The sequence below is a fragment of the Callorhinus ursinus genome, unplaced genomic scaffold, assembly GCF_003265705.2.
Source record: "Callorhinus ursinus isolate GAN/ISIS: 27379988/994484 unplaced genomic scaffold, GSC_fseal_2.0 scaffold42, whole genome shotgun sequence".
In the NCBI taxonomy this organism is placed as follows: Eukaryota; Metazoa; Chordata; class Mammalia; order Carnivora; family Otariidae; genus Callorhinus; species Callorhinus ursinus.
In genome coordinates this window covers 3857416-3871821 of record NW_027397104.1, presented here as the reverse complement: position 1 = coordinate 3871821, position 14406 = coordinate 3857416, and the positions used below count along the sequence as shown (strand labels likewise).

Sequence of the window (14406 nt, the reverse complement as noted above, 5' to 3'; positions counted from 1 at the left end):
TACCTGAAGGTGGAGATGAGTTCTGACTAAGATTCTGGCATTCTGGTTCTTCCTTATAGAAAATCTGTATGTCAGAAGTTTCTATTTCATCATCCTCAAGAACTTTCGGTTCAGCATTTTTTGCATCTGTATGAGACCAAAAAACATCTTAGAATCTTGATCTAATCTGATGATTGTCTCAACAGCACAAGTCCTACAAAGAGGTCATAATCCTAAAATTTTCAACTCCATTAAGATTTCTCACAACCACTCCCTTCACCTTCTAAAACAATGAAAAGAATCTTTTTGAGTGTGATGTCTCAATTTGGAGTCTGAACTTCAATGTCATTTAGGACTTTATTATTCAAGTGTGGCACATGGGCCAGCAACTTCCAGAGCTTGTTAGAAATGCAGGCTGTGTCCCTACTAAGTCAGAATCTGCATTTTAACAAAATCCCCAGGTGATTCTCACACTCAGTAAAGAGAAGCACCACTTAGCAGACATTTATGGCTTCCATTCCTGACTTAACCCAAGAAATCAGATGGGTATTTATATAGACATTTTCTAGAACAACTTGTGATGTACAGAAGCCTAGGACAAGTGAAGACCATGCAGTTAGTTTACCAAACTCAGACTTTAAAACAATGCTCTGAGCAGAGGTTAGCTTCAGGAAATCACATGATGGCACAGATATTCCTTTTTCAATCCTGCTCTGGCTTAGTTCCCGATGGTTCAGGCAAGAGAAGTAGGCTATGTCTATTATGATTCTACTCTGAAAAGGGGGCAAGTCCTGGAGTTTGAACATTTCACTCTAGAATTTTAAAGCTATTTCTCTGATAATCCAAACTGAGAGAGTGAGCTTAGATTCTGCCTTCCCCAAATCCTTTGGACCAGATGGGCTAATTCTGGATGAGAACAGTTTGCCCTGGTCCATTTTAGGGGTTACACACAACCGAATTACTTCTGTAGGCAAGTAGCCACTTGCTTCCCAGAACTCAGTTTCATGCTGCCCTCTCACTAGAGATGGGGCCATGGGTCTCTGAAGGGCAAAATGCCTCTAACAGTGAGTGAAGGACAGGTAGGAATGAAAGAGGCCCTAAGTAGAACTATGAGAAAGGTAGAACATGTTTTCAGACCCTCCCAACATTTCAGAGCTCTTCCCTGGAATATCCTACCTTTGTCCACAATCCACAGTTGACTGAACTTGTTCTCGTCTATCTCCAAAGCAAGTTTCAAAGTTTTGGGCCAGTTTTCCTTGTCTGATCTGAGAAGGCATTCAACCATTTTCTCCGCACCTGCCATCAGCCCCTTGTTGGAACAAACCTAAGCAAGACAACTGCAGTTGATCAATCAATCATTTTAAAAGTCTTCCTTTTATGAGTTTTTATTGAAGAAATATCAATTCAAGCACTGATTTAAAATAATTGTATACTATGGTTCAGTGGGTCTTATTCATGACCATTTTTGCCCCATCCAACACTGTCTTTTAAGACACCCTTTCCTTTGTCTTTACACATGGCATTGCTATGTCAAGCCAGGTGTTTTCACATCCTCTGAGACCTTATATGTATCATCCTCAGCAATATTAGGAAACAATCCATTTGACAACCATTCATAATATGGATATATTGGCATGGAGAGATATTTGGAAGAATGTAACAAAATATTAACAAAATATTAACAAAAATATTCAGGATAATGGGACCTATGTGGTTTTTATTATTCATCATAACTAAAAATTATTGAGCACTTGTTATTATGTGCCAGGCATATGTAACCACTTTACATATATTATCTCATTTAATCCCTCTAAAAATATCATGTTAATAAGGTACTATTATTATTTCCATTTTACATGAAGAAACAGGTTTAGAGAAACTAACCTGCCTAAGATCATACTACTAGTAAATGGCTGAACTAGGATTCTAACAAAATTTGTGTGCAGAGCCTGAATGCTCAACCATGAGAGTCTATAGCTTTTGTTCTTTTTATTTGCTAAAGTGTTCAACTTAAAATTTGCATAAAACATTATTCACAAAAGTAACAATAATTTTAACTGAAAATAGGGCAAACCTGAAAAAAACTCGTGACATTAAAAATTACTCAATTCACAACTAAAAATACTATTCTAGGTAATTATGCCTTAGATTTAAGGACTTTTGTGGATTTCAATGATCTTTCTCAGGTCTAAATCAGTGGAGAAAATAGAAGACATTTCCCATGTTCAAATTACCTCCCCCCAATTTAGCATTTTATATTAAATTAATTATACTTAATTTTGCTAAATAAATTAATTAAATTACCTGTATAATTTCTTCACATTCCTGACTAATTAAACATTCAGATATTTTAGGAAGGATATCTTTTGGATTAACTGTGGTTTTAAATTCTGGTTGTAAACGCTTTAAAAGCATTCTATATTCCTCTAGACTTTCAATTTTTTGGAAATCCCAAGTTTCAATGGCTTCATAAAGTCCAGAATAACCTGGAAAGAAAGAAGAAAACAGGGGCTTTTATGAAACCAACTAAAAGATATTTTAAGATTGTTATCATAGGAATCATGTTTGAATGTATAGTAAGAGAACTCAGAAGATATCTGTAAATCACCTCAGTAATTAATGATCTTTCAAAAAGAAAACTCAATATTTATTATAGGCACCCAACATTTTAGGTCCTCTAACAAAGTTTATCATCTCTTAGGAAAAAGCGCTTAGGATAATGTGAAGTCTTACATTTGGTCTTAGTATAAAACTTTCCTTCCAAGTGCCCCATGGACTTCACCTAGAACCTCTGACTTATCTTCCAGTGAGTCAAATCATCATGAAATTATTATCTTCCCAGTGCAAAGTAGCAAAGTGGGTAAAAGGAAATGTAAGTCTTAATTTCTGCCCCTTAGGAAATTAAACTTCTACATTACTCCCAGAAAAGAATATTAAGTATAATGGGAAATATGAGGAGAAAAAAAAATTATTTCCAACTATAATAATTCAAGAATGCTTCAATCTAAGTTTCTCAAATAAAATCACCAGATTTGTCTGACTATACAGCCCACATTCTTTTCATTTGGCTATAAAGAGCCTAACAACAAAATGAACACATGGGAGCGCCTGGGTAGCTCAGTCGTTAAGCATCTGCCTTCGGCTCAGGTCATGGTCCCAGGGTCCTGGGATGGAGCCCCACATCGGGCTCCCTGCTCGGCGGGGAGCCTGCTTCTCCCTTTCCCACTCCCCCTGCTTGTGTTCCTGCTCTTGCTATCTCTCTGTCAAATAAATAAATAAAATCTTAAAAAAAAAAAATGAACACATGGGAAGCCACTACCCAACTTAACTACAATTTCCCAATACTTTTGTGGGAGTGTGCCTTCTTTTCCCCCACCTTTTCACCTCCCTTTAAAGAGACTACCATCTTAGAAAGCATCTGCCTTCGGCTCAGGTCATGATCCCCGGGGTCCTGGGATTGAGTCCCACATGGGGCTGCCTGCTCAGTGGGGAGCCTGCTTCTCCCTCTGCCCCTGCCCCTTCCCCCTGTTTATGTGCGTATGTGCACTCTCCCTCTTTCAAATAAACAAAGCATCTAAACATTTTTTAAAAATAATAAAGGCTTTAAAAAAAATACATGTTTAGTTTGGCTTGTTTGGAACTTCATAATTACATCCTACTGAATGTAATTTTCTCTGCTTTTTAGAAAGTTTAATATTACATTTCAAAGCTTCAGCTGTGTTGCCATCCGTAGCTGCGTTCATACATTTTCACTGCAGTACAGTGGACCCATCATGTGACTATTATAGAATTTTATCATCCATTTTCTTTTTGAAGGACACTGGGTCGCTTCCAGTTTTGTTTGGTTGGTTGGTTGCTTGCTTTTGTTATAACAATTATTCTATGAACATTCTTGTATGTGTATGCTGCAATATATGTGCAAGAGTTTTTCTAGGGCACATGCTTAAGAGTGAAACTGTTGGAAACTGAGGGTTGCTGGAGTGGTGGGGGGTGGGAACAATGGGGTGGCTGGGTGATAGACATTGGGGAGGGTATGTGCTATGGTGAGCGCTGTGAATTGTGCAAGACTGATGAATCACAGACCTGTGGCTCTGAAACAAATAATACATTATATGTTAAAAAAAAAAAAAAAAGAAGGTAGCAGGAGGGGAAGAACGAAGGGGGGGAATCGGAGGGGGAGACGAACCATGAGAGACTATGGACTCTGAGAAACAAACTGAGGGTTCTAGAGGGGAGGGGGTGGAGGGATGGATTAGCCTGGTGATGGGTATTAAAGAGGGCACGTTCTGCGTGGAGCACTGGGTATTATGCACAAACAATGAATCATGGAACACTACATCAAAAACAAATGATGTAATGTATGGTGATTAACATAATAAAAAAAAGTGAAACTGTTGGACAGGGGGATACAAGAGAGTTAAACTATATTAGATGATGCCAAATTGTTTTTCAAAATAATTGTATTGATTTACACTCTGTATAGTGACACTTAAGATTTCCCATGATTAAATATGCTCTTCAAGCCTTAGCATTGTTGGACTTCCTAAGTTTTGCTATCTAGTAGTTAATAAAATGCTATCTCATTGAGTTCCTAATTCACAATCCCCTAATTGCCATTTGGGCTGAGAATCTTTTCATATGTTTATCAACCTTTCTTACTCCCTATTCTTTATAACGTCAGTTCACACTTTTGCCCTGTAGATGTTTTCTTTTTTGAAATGATTTTAAAGCCTTTTTAATATATTATAGATATTAATCTTTTTGGTGATTATATATTTTGCAAAGATCCTCTCCCAGTTTGTGCCTTGTTTTTTTCACTTTGTGTTTGACAAACAGATGTTTTTAATTTTAATGTCATCAAATATATCAATTTGTCTTTTATGGATAATGCTTTAATGTTTGTTTCAGAAATCCTGCCATACGCCAAGGTCATAAGATATTATTCTATATTCTTTTCTAAAATTGTTAAAATTTTGCCTTTTAGAATTAAGTCTTTAATTCTTATGAATTGATTTTGTGCGTATGTGTGAATGGAATGAGCTAAGGAAAACAAATTTATTTTACATGGATATGTAATTCAGGGTTTGTTTGGTTTTAACATTATCCTGTTTATAATGGCCCACTGCAATTTATTAAAAGCCCCTCTGTTCCTAATGATCCTCCTTTCCCAGTGATCTCAAATATATCAGGTTTTCATAAATATATGAGTTTAATTGAAGGCTCTCCATTCTATTTCATTGGTCAGTTGGTCGATGCCAGAACCAACGTTATGCTGTCTCAATGCCTAGCATAGATTTTGCTATTTAGAGGGGGAAACCCCAGCCTACTTAAGTCTTTTTCTTTAGGAATGTCCTGACTATTCTTGGATCATAATTCTTCCACTTACATTTTAAAATCATTTAGAAATTTGTCAAGCACATGAAAAAGCATGTAGGATTATTAAAATTGTATTGAATACAGAAATCAGTGTTGAAAGAGCAGATTTTTATGGTATCAAGTCTTTCCCTGTGTGTGGGTATCTATCTCCACTTAGATAGGACTTCTTTAATATCTTTCAATAACATTTTATCATTTTCTCCATTTGGACTTTACACATTGTTTGCTACATTTTTCCTAAATATATTACAACTTTTGTAACTATTCTAAGTGGTATTCCTTTTGGACTACATTTTCTATTTACTTCCAGTGGCTAGAAATGCAGCTAGTTTTTGTGCTTTATTTTTATTACAGTATAATTAACATACAGTGTTGTATTAGTTTCGGGCGTGCAACATAATGCTTGAACAATTCCATACATTGCTCAGTGCTTATTTTGATAAACGTACTCTTGATTCCCTTTATCTGTTTCACCCACCTCCCTACCTACTTCCCTTCTGGCAACCACCAATTTGTTCCCTATATCTAGGAGTCTATTTTTAATTTGTCTCTTTTTTATTTTGTTCACTTTGTTTCTTAAATTCCCCATATAAATGAAATCATATGGTCTTTATCTTTCTCTGACTGATTTATTTCACTTAGCATTATACCCCCGAGAGCCATCCATGTTGTTGCAAATGGCAAGATTTCATTCTTTTTTTACAGCTGAGTAGTATTCCATTGTATGTATACCACATCTTTATTCATTCATTTATGGATGGACATTGGGGTTGCTTCCATATCTTGGCTATTGTAAATAATATTGCAATAAACATAGAGGCGCCTGCATCCCGTTGAATTAGTATTTTTGTTCTCTTTGGGTAAATACCCAATAGTGGATCATATGGTAATTCTATTTTTAATATTTGGGGAACCTCCATACTGTTTTCCACAGTGGCTGTAGCAGTTTGCATTTCCACCAACAGTGCACGAGCCTTCTTTTTTCTCCACATCCTCACCAACACGTATTAGTTCGTGTTGGCCATTCTGACAGGTGTGAGGTGTTACATCACTGTGATATCTCAATATCTCATTGTGGTTCTGATTTGCATTTTCCTGATGATTAGTGACGTTGAGCATCTTTCTGTGTGTCTGTTGGCCATCTGTATGTCTTCTTAGGAGAAATGTCTGTTCATGTCTTCTGCCCATTTTTTAATCAGATCGTTTGATTTTTTGGTGTTGAATTGCAGAAGTTCTTTATGTATTTTGGATATTAACTCCTTACTGGATATGTCATTTGCAAATATTTTCTCCCATTCAGCAGGTTGTTTTGTTTTATTGATGGTTTCCTTTGCTGGGCAAAAGCTTTTTATTTGGTGTAGTTCCAATAGTTTAATTTTGGTTTTATTTCCCTTGCCAAAGGAGATAAATCTAGAAAAATGTTTCTATGACTGATGTCAAAGATATTACTGCCTATGTTTTCTTCTAGGAACTTTATGGCTTCTGGTCTTAAAGTTTTTTAATCCATTCTGAGTTTATTTTTGGGTATGGTGCAGAAATGCAACTAATTTTTGTATACTAATCTTATATCCAATGAACTTGTTAAACTCTCCCAATAATCTCTCTGCAGATTCCTTTGGCTATTTCAGGTAGGCAATTATATTATGTGACTGAAAATAATCTTTACGTTGCATCCAATTAAGAGACGTGAGACACATGAGGATAGCTCAAAATTAATAGCATTTCACTTTTACAGCATTCTGAAACAGTCAAATAACATCCTCTGATTCATGAGTAAGAAGAATGAACTAACCTGCATGAACAAGGGCATCCAAAAAGCCACGGAACCAGCCTTCTTCCTGGAGCTCCAATAGGAACTTAAGAAAAAGTGAGGCAGCCTCCATTGTGCCCTTGTTGTTTTTCTCAGCCTGTATATGCTGTACCTCATCTACAAACAGAAGCAAGAGTGGCTCATCAAACTGCACAACCACTAATCACTGGAAGAAAAACCTGAAAAGGGTTGTCAGATTTTCTCAAACGGGGATGGCGACTGTAACAAATCCCAGCAATGGAAGGAACTGCAAGAAAGCAGCAAATTCTTTATTCAGGCAGATGATGCCCATTCTTCATCAACCGACCTTCCCTCCCACCTCCCATCCTCTCTAGAAACTTCTCCTAGTTTGGTGTGGAGTCTGGGAACATACTCCACAGCAATCCTTTAAAAAGGGAGTCTCTTAATGATGTGTGAAAAAGTATCCCCATAACAAAGGAGAAACCACCGTAACACTGAATTAGGTGGAGGAACAAAGGCTTCCTCCAACATCTGGATACTCCCTTCTTCAAAAGTCTGAATTAATTGCAGGACTACACAAGTGTGAGGATAGGACTACTCCATGGCATCCTTAATTACACCAGACTCAGAAAGCAGAGTTAGAAATAAAAAAGATGCTTTCGTGGTCCTCTTTCCAGGTTTTTGCTTAGACAGTACGAAATATGGGAGAAAAGAAAAAGCAAGAGGAGTTAAACAGAACATGAGGCCAGGGAGCAGAATGCTATCCACCAAACTGTTGGTGGTCACACGACTTTGTACACTATCTCCATGTCTGGGGCGGTGATGATCAAATGGTTGCCTACACATGACCTGACATTTGATAGTGTTCCCTTTTCCCCCCTTATTGTCAGTGGAATGTAAATTCCAAGGAATAAGCCAGTTGTCTGGTTAACCGTTGTATCCTCAGAGATTAGAAGAGGACCTTCTAGCACAAAATAGACACTCGACAAAGGTATACTGAATGAATGAAGAAAGGAAGGGATAGCTTCCTTCTCTGCCAAGGTCTCTGTCTTGGGAACAATAAAATTAATCATTTTAATGTGTAAAACCCAATGGTTTCTAGAGTTGTGGATCTATCACCACTATCTAATTTTAGTACACTGTCATTACTGTAAAAAGAAGTCTTGTAGCCCTTAGCAGTCACTCCTGTCTCCCTTCCCCTTAAACCCAGGCAACCATTAATCCACTTGGGTCTCTACAGATTTGCCTACTTTGGACATTTCATCTGAATGAAATCATACAATATGTGGTCTTTGTAACTGGGTTCTTTCACTTAGCATAATGTTTGCAAGGTTCATCCATGTTGTAGCTTAGAGCATTCATTCCTTTTTTATTGCTGAGTAATACTCCATTGTATGGGTACACTACATGTTATCTATCTAGTCATTAGTTAATGAGCATTTAGGTTGTTTCCACATTTGGGCTATTATGAATAGCAATGCTATGAACAGTTATGTACAAGTGTTTATGTGGACATATGTATTCACTTCTCTTGAACTTATGCCTAACTGTGAGATTGCTGGGTCATATGGTAACTCCATTTAACACTGTAAGGAATTATCAAACTGCTGTCCAAAGGAGCTGCACCATTTTACATTCCCACCAGCAATTAATGAGGATTTTGATTTCCACACATCCTTGCCAACACTTCTGGGTTTTTTTCCTTTTATTTGAGCTATCTATATTAGTTTTCTGTGGCTGCAGTAACAAATTAGCACTAACTGGTGGCCTTAAAACAATAGAAACTTATTCTCTCACAGTTCTAGAGACCAGAAGTCTGAAATCAAGATGTTGGCAGGGCTACACTTCCTTTGAAGGCTCTAAGGGACAATACAACCCTTATAGCTCCTAGTGGCCGTTGGCCTTGATTTGTGGCCACAACAAATCTTTGCCTCTTTCTTCACATTATTTTCTCCTCTGTCTGTCTGTCTTGTGGCGGCATCACTATGATCTCTGCCTTTGTCTTCACATGACATTCCCTTTGTCTCTCTGTGTCTTCTCATGACTACTTCTTATAAAGACACCAATCACATTGATTAGGATCCCACCCTACTCCAGTATGATCTCATCTTAACAAATTACCTCTATAAAGATCCTATTTCCAAATAAGGTCACATTCTGAGGTCCTGGGGCTTAGGACTTCAACATATCTTTTTGGGGGAGGACACAATTCAACCCATAATAGCAACCTATCTTATCACCTATCCCAACTTTTCTGGGCACACAATTTAACTCTATTCCTTTAAGAGAGTTAATCCTGTTCCTAAACCCCATCCTTAGAGCTGGGTTGTTACTCCCAGGCCTCCCTGCTGTTTGTTCTTTCCTTAGACATGCTACCAGCCATTAATGACACTCCACATGGAGGTCCAGATATATCCCATGCACAGCTGAGCCCTTCCCAGTTAAACTGTCTTGCTGTATCAGGGGCAGTTTAGCTTTACTCTGCACATGGTCAGGCCCATCCTGCTGCTACCTGGCCCCAATAACTGCTTCTAAGTAGTGCTACTTTCCTCAAAAGCACTGGGAGTCCAGTGCAGGGAAAATTCTATTTTTGGCTGTCAGTATTACCTTTGCCATGCTGGCCACTCTGTGATGCCGTCCTCAGCTTCCCAAGATGGAATTTCTTGATCTCTTTTCTGTGCTTTCTTGGTCTTTTTACATGCCTCTGACTAGAGCACTGACACTGCATAGTATATAGTAACTGTGTGAGAGTCTACCTTTTCCCATTGACTGTGATCATGGACATGTTGTATTCATTTTTGTCTTCATCTTTGCATTCTAATCATCAACAAAGTGCCTGGCTTATGCATGTGTCCAGAGAATGTTACTGAAGGAATGGATAAATACTCAGAATTCTGCTCCCTTCCAGAATACTACCCAGGGCCCCTCCAGGATAAGGGTTAGCTTTTGACTCCAAAGGGATACTACCAAAAATTTGCAGCCCACAATCTGGTCTACCTTCAAACATCCTAGATAATATATGAATAAGCAAAGCCCTGCAGTACCCTAGTCACCATGCAAGCTCTCCAGAAGAAACATGACTTCGATTCTCCTTTCCCAAGATTCAACTAGTGCACAATATCCAAAATGTGGAAAGCAGGATTATGGTAAAAGACATATTGGATATTGCTGGTGTGATTTAAACATATTGGTATACTTGTGTGTGCATGGGGGAATGTATGGGCATAAGGAGAGTGTGGAGAAGCTCCCACTTATAAGGGCAAAAAAATGAGTCAAAATGTTTATATCCAGCCATAACACTCATGTCTCAGCTCCCTGACTGAATCCTGACTGACAGAATATACTTGCCACAATTAAGGTTAACTAATAGAATCCAGAGATTCCAAAGCATCCAAGAAAAAATTGGGCGATGGAGAAACTTTATCAATCTAACAGAAAACAGAAAAAGATGGGAAGAAAAAAGTTTATGGATACATGTGCACATGATAAAGTATAAAGAAATGAACAGGAAAGATTTAAGCCAACTAAATGACAACAGCTTCCTCTGAGAAGGAGCTAGAAATAAAACCTCTATGGTGTCTTTAACATTCAAAAATAAGACAGTATTACATATAGTGTTCTTCAGCTTGCTGTCTCTATTTATCTTTTGGTATTTTTATTGTGATTGCATTATAACTACAAATTAAAACTAATATATATATTAAAAAGTATGCCACATTTGCGCTCCCATAGCACACTATAGTTTTCTGGCAGAGCACTTCCGTTTTGTCATCTATGGTTTATTTAGTAACCTGCCTTCACATATGCACTCTGACCTCTAATACGGGCCATTTCTATCACACTCACCATGGATTTCTCAGTTCCTAATAGGACACTTCTTATTAGATTATATGTGTAGTTATATGTGTCAATTCTGTCCAATGCTAACACAATGCCTAACACATATGAGTTGCTTGAATCAATACATGAGTGCAAGAAAGAATGGGATTCACACCAGATTTTAGTGTTTCATTTATGACAAGATTTCTAAAAGATGTCCCAAAGGGGCTTACACTCTTCTGGGGCCCAAGCTACTCTGTGGTCATTAGGATGTTACTTTGTTACCTCTCTCTGAGCACAGATAGAAAGCAGAAGCCCACTTTTGTTGGGGTATTCTTTCACTCCTCACTCCACAACCTGTGGTTTTTGCAGAGCAATGAGCACTCAAATTACCTGTCTGCTTTCACACAATTTCCCAAAACTGCTTCACATCAGGAAAGATATTTAGGCACTTGGACCTGAAAAGGAGTTGCCAGATGCCCTCTCTCATTTCAACTCCTTCGAGGCACCACCTCCCTTTTCCTCTTTCCTCAAAGCTTCTGGGCATCTCCAGCATAGTGCACCTGGATTCAAATTTACAAAGTGGCATTCATCCATCAGGTGTCTCACAAGCTAGACAGAAACACCGGAAGTGAAGCCTTGCAGCCATTCAGTCCAGACAGTCTTGCCCTCTCAAGCTTGTTATTCTTAAGTGCAAATAAGACCTGGCAAGAGTTAACTGTCAATTACCTTGTAGCTCTGACAGTATTTTGTAATCATTTATGTACATCTGTCCTCACCAGTATCCTGCCCCCAAAATCTTTGCCCACTGCAAAGTATTTTAAAGAAGAGCCAAGGGGCGCCTGGGTGGCTCAGATGGTTAAGTGTCTGCCTTCAGCTCAGGTCAAGATCCCAGGGTCCTGGGATTGAGCCCCGCATCGGGTTCCCTGCTCAGCGGGAAGCCTGCTTCTCCCTCTCCTACTCCCTCTGCTTGTGTTCCCTCTCTTGCTGTGTCTCTCTCTGTCAAATAAATAAATAAAATCTTAAAAGAAAGAAAGAAAGAAGAGCCAAAAAAAAAAAAAAAAGGCCTATATCTTACTCCTGAATCTCTGTCAGTACAAAGCCGAAGACACCGGACACATAACCATTAGAGAAAATAAATGAAATGGACAATGGTTTGTTTCCCCAGCTTTGAACTTAAATAGATGTGCAATCCTACACAAGTCATTTCACTTCTCTGGGACTGTTTCTCCATCTGGACCTCCAAAGTCTCCTCAAATTCTCCTGGCAATCTCCTGGCAATCTCCAGTCTTAAAATGCTGTGAGGATCTTGCCTCAACACCCGCGTTCCTAGCGGGCTACTTAGCGCTGGATTAAAAGGCAGGGAAAAGCAAGTCCCGAGTTGTTTCCTTGCTCCAAGGGGCAGGCGTCACTGGGGACCACTCACCGTCCTTAAACCAGGGGGCCATGTAGCTCAGGATGTAGGTAGGGTCCAGAGTCTTCGTGACATAGTCCCGGAAAGCGTGCAGATTCCGCCGATCCTCGGCCGACATGCTGGCGGCTTGGCTCCGGGTGAGGTCCCCGCCTCGCCCGCGTCCCACTCCCTTGAAAGCCTGGCGGCGGCGGGCTTCCACGGATCTTCTGACAAGAGGACCCAGATCCAGTGCTGAGGGGCGGAGCCGCCCGGGAACCTCAAGAGCAGACAGGAAATCGAAACTGCAACTAGCAGCCTGCCGGGGCATGCCACAGCAGCTGGACTGCCGCAGGTCCCCGCCTCCCTGACCGCATTTTTCCGAGCTTTCGCGTCCTCTGGCTGCCTGGTTTGCCAACCTGTGGGCGTTCGCTCACCCAGAGAGGCCGTTTTTTTCATTTTGCTTTTATATCAGGAAAGTTTGGACTCAATAAAATGCAGATTTTAAGTGTATAATTCCATGAGTTTTGAAAAATGTGTGTGGGTGTAACTGCTTCCTCCTGGTCGTGTAGGTCCTATGGTAAGTGCATGTTTAACGTCACAGAAGCCTGCCCCCCGTTTTCCAAAATAGATGTACAGTTTTGCATCCCCACTGGTAGAGTAAGAGCTCCAGTAGATACACACTGGTCAATTTGCCATTTTGGTCAGTGTGAAATGGTGTTTCATTGTGGTTTTAACTCCTCACACGGTTAATGATGTGAGCACATTTGCATGTATTTATTGGCCATTCATTCATCTATCTTCTTTAGTGAGGTATTGTTCCCATCTTTTGCCTGATTGAGTTTTCTTTGTATTACGGATTTACAAGCTATTTATTCTGGATATGAGCCCACTGTCAAATATACGTATTCTAAATATCTCTTCCCAGTCTGACTTACATTTCATTTTCTGAAAAGTGTCTTTCAAGCAAACGTGAAATGACACAAAGAAAGCAAATGGAGTCATGTGACAAAATAATGGACGTTGGAAAAAACTATTTCAATATGGTGGTAAGGGCATATCTCTCTGGGTCGGTCACATTTCAGCTGAGTCCTTAGGAATGAGAAGGAATGAGCTATTGAAAAAAGAAGAGGGGTGCCTGGGTGGCTCAGTCGTTATGATCTCAGGGTCCTGGGACAGAGCTGCATCAGGCTCCCTGCTCAGTAGGAAGCCTGCTTCTCCCTCTCCCACTCCTGCTTGTGTTCCCTCTCTCGCTGTGTCTCTGTCAAATAACTAAATAAAATCTTTTAAAAAAACAAAAACCAAAAAAGTAAGAAGAGAGGGATTCCATGCAGGGGGACAGAAAGCACAAATGAAAAAACGTGAACAAGAGATATCCCTTCTTGAACAAGGGATAAATGGCAGACAGGGCTGCTGAATTGGTAAAGAGGGCCTTGTAAGGCAAGGAATAAAGAAACACATTGCAGGATTTTAAGCAAGGAGTAACATAATTTGATGATTTTTTTTTTTTTTTAATTTAAAGACTTTCTCTCTGGCTCCTATGCAGAACAAGTAGATCGATGAGCGGTGACTCAAGTAAGAGATGACGAAAGCACAGATAAGACAGTGGCGGTGGAGAATAAGAAATGAAATGTTTCAGATATAGAGAACTGAGTGAATGGCAGTGGAAAGGAAGAAAGAAAAAAAAATATCAAGGCTACATTCCAGGTGTCTGGTTTGAGCAACAAGGAGACAGCAGCACCATGACTAAAATGGAGAAGACAGGTTTACAGCTTATTATATCCTAGTGTGGAAGACAGGCAAGAAAGTAACAGTAAGTTCAGGAAGGAGAAATAAAGCAAGATAAGGGAATAGAGTAATGAGGGTTGCTTATATAAGATGAGCTAAATCAGGGAAGACCTAAAGGAAGTGAGAGAGAACGTCATTTGGGTGAAGAGCATTGTACTAAACAAGCAAGCAAAATGCAAGAGAAAAAAAGAAAAAGCACAAAAAAACAGGAGTGAATCAGGCCTGCAAAAGAAAAAGGAGGTGAGCGATCTCGCTAGAGTGAAGTGGGCTGGGGGAAAGAGAG

General features: G+C 39.4%; 1 protein-coding gene across 2 annotated transcripts in view; it reads right to left on the bottom strand.

Annotated features, from left to right (window-relative positions):
- RIGI (RNA sensor RIG-I) overlaps positions 1–13696 on the bottom strand; it is a 37113-nt gene extending 23417 nt beyond the window's left edge. Inside the window, exons 1-5 of one of the 2 annotated variants that reach the window (XM_073881463.1) lie at positions 12372–13696; positions 7148–7282; positions 2284–2465; positions 1156–1303; positions 4–126 (exon numbers count right to left, since the gene is read on the bottom strand). In XM_073881463.1, the coding sequence (XP_073737564.1) occupies positions 4–126; positions 1156–1303; positions 2284–2465; positions 7148–7282; positions 12372–12666 (883 nt within the window). In that variant the 5' untranslated portion in view covers positions 12667–13696. The remainder of the gene's footprint in view (positions 1–3; positions 127–1155; positions 1304–2283; positions 2466–7147; positions 7283–12371) is intronic. The other variant, XM_025852900.2, reaches the window with a different exon arrangement.
- Positions 13697–14406: the final 710 nt, after the last annotated feature.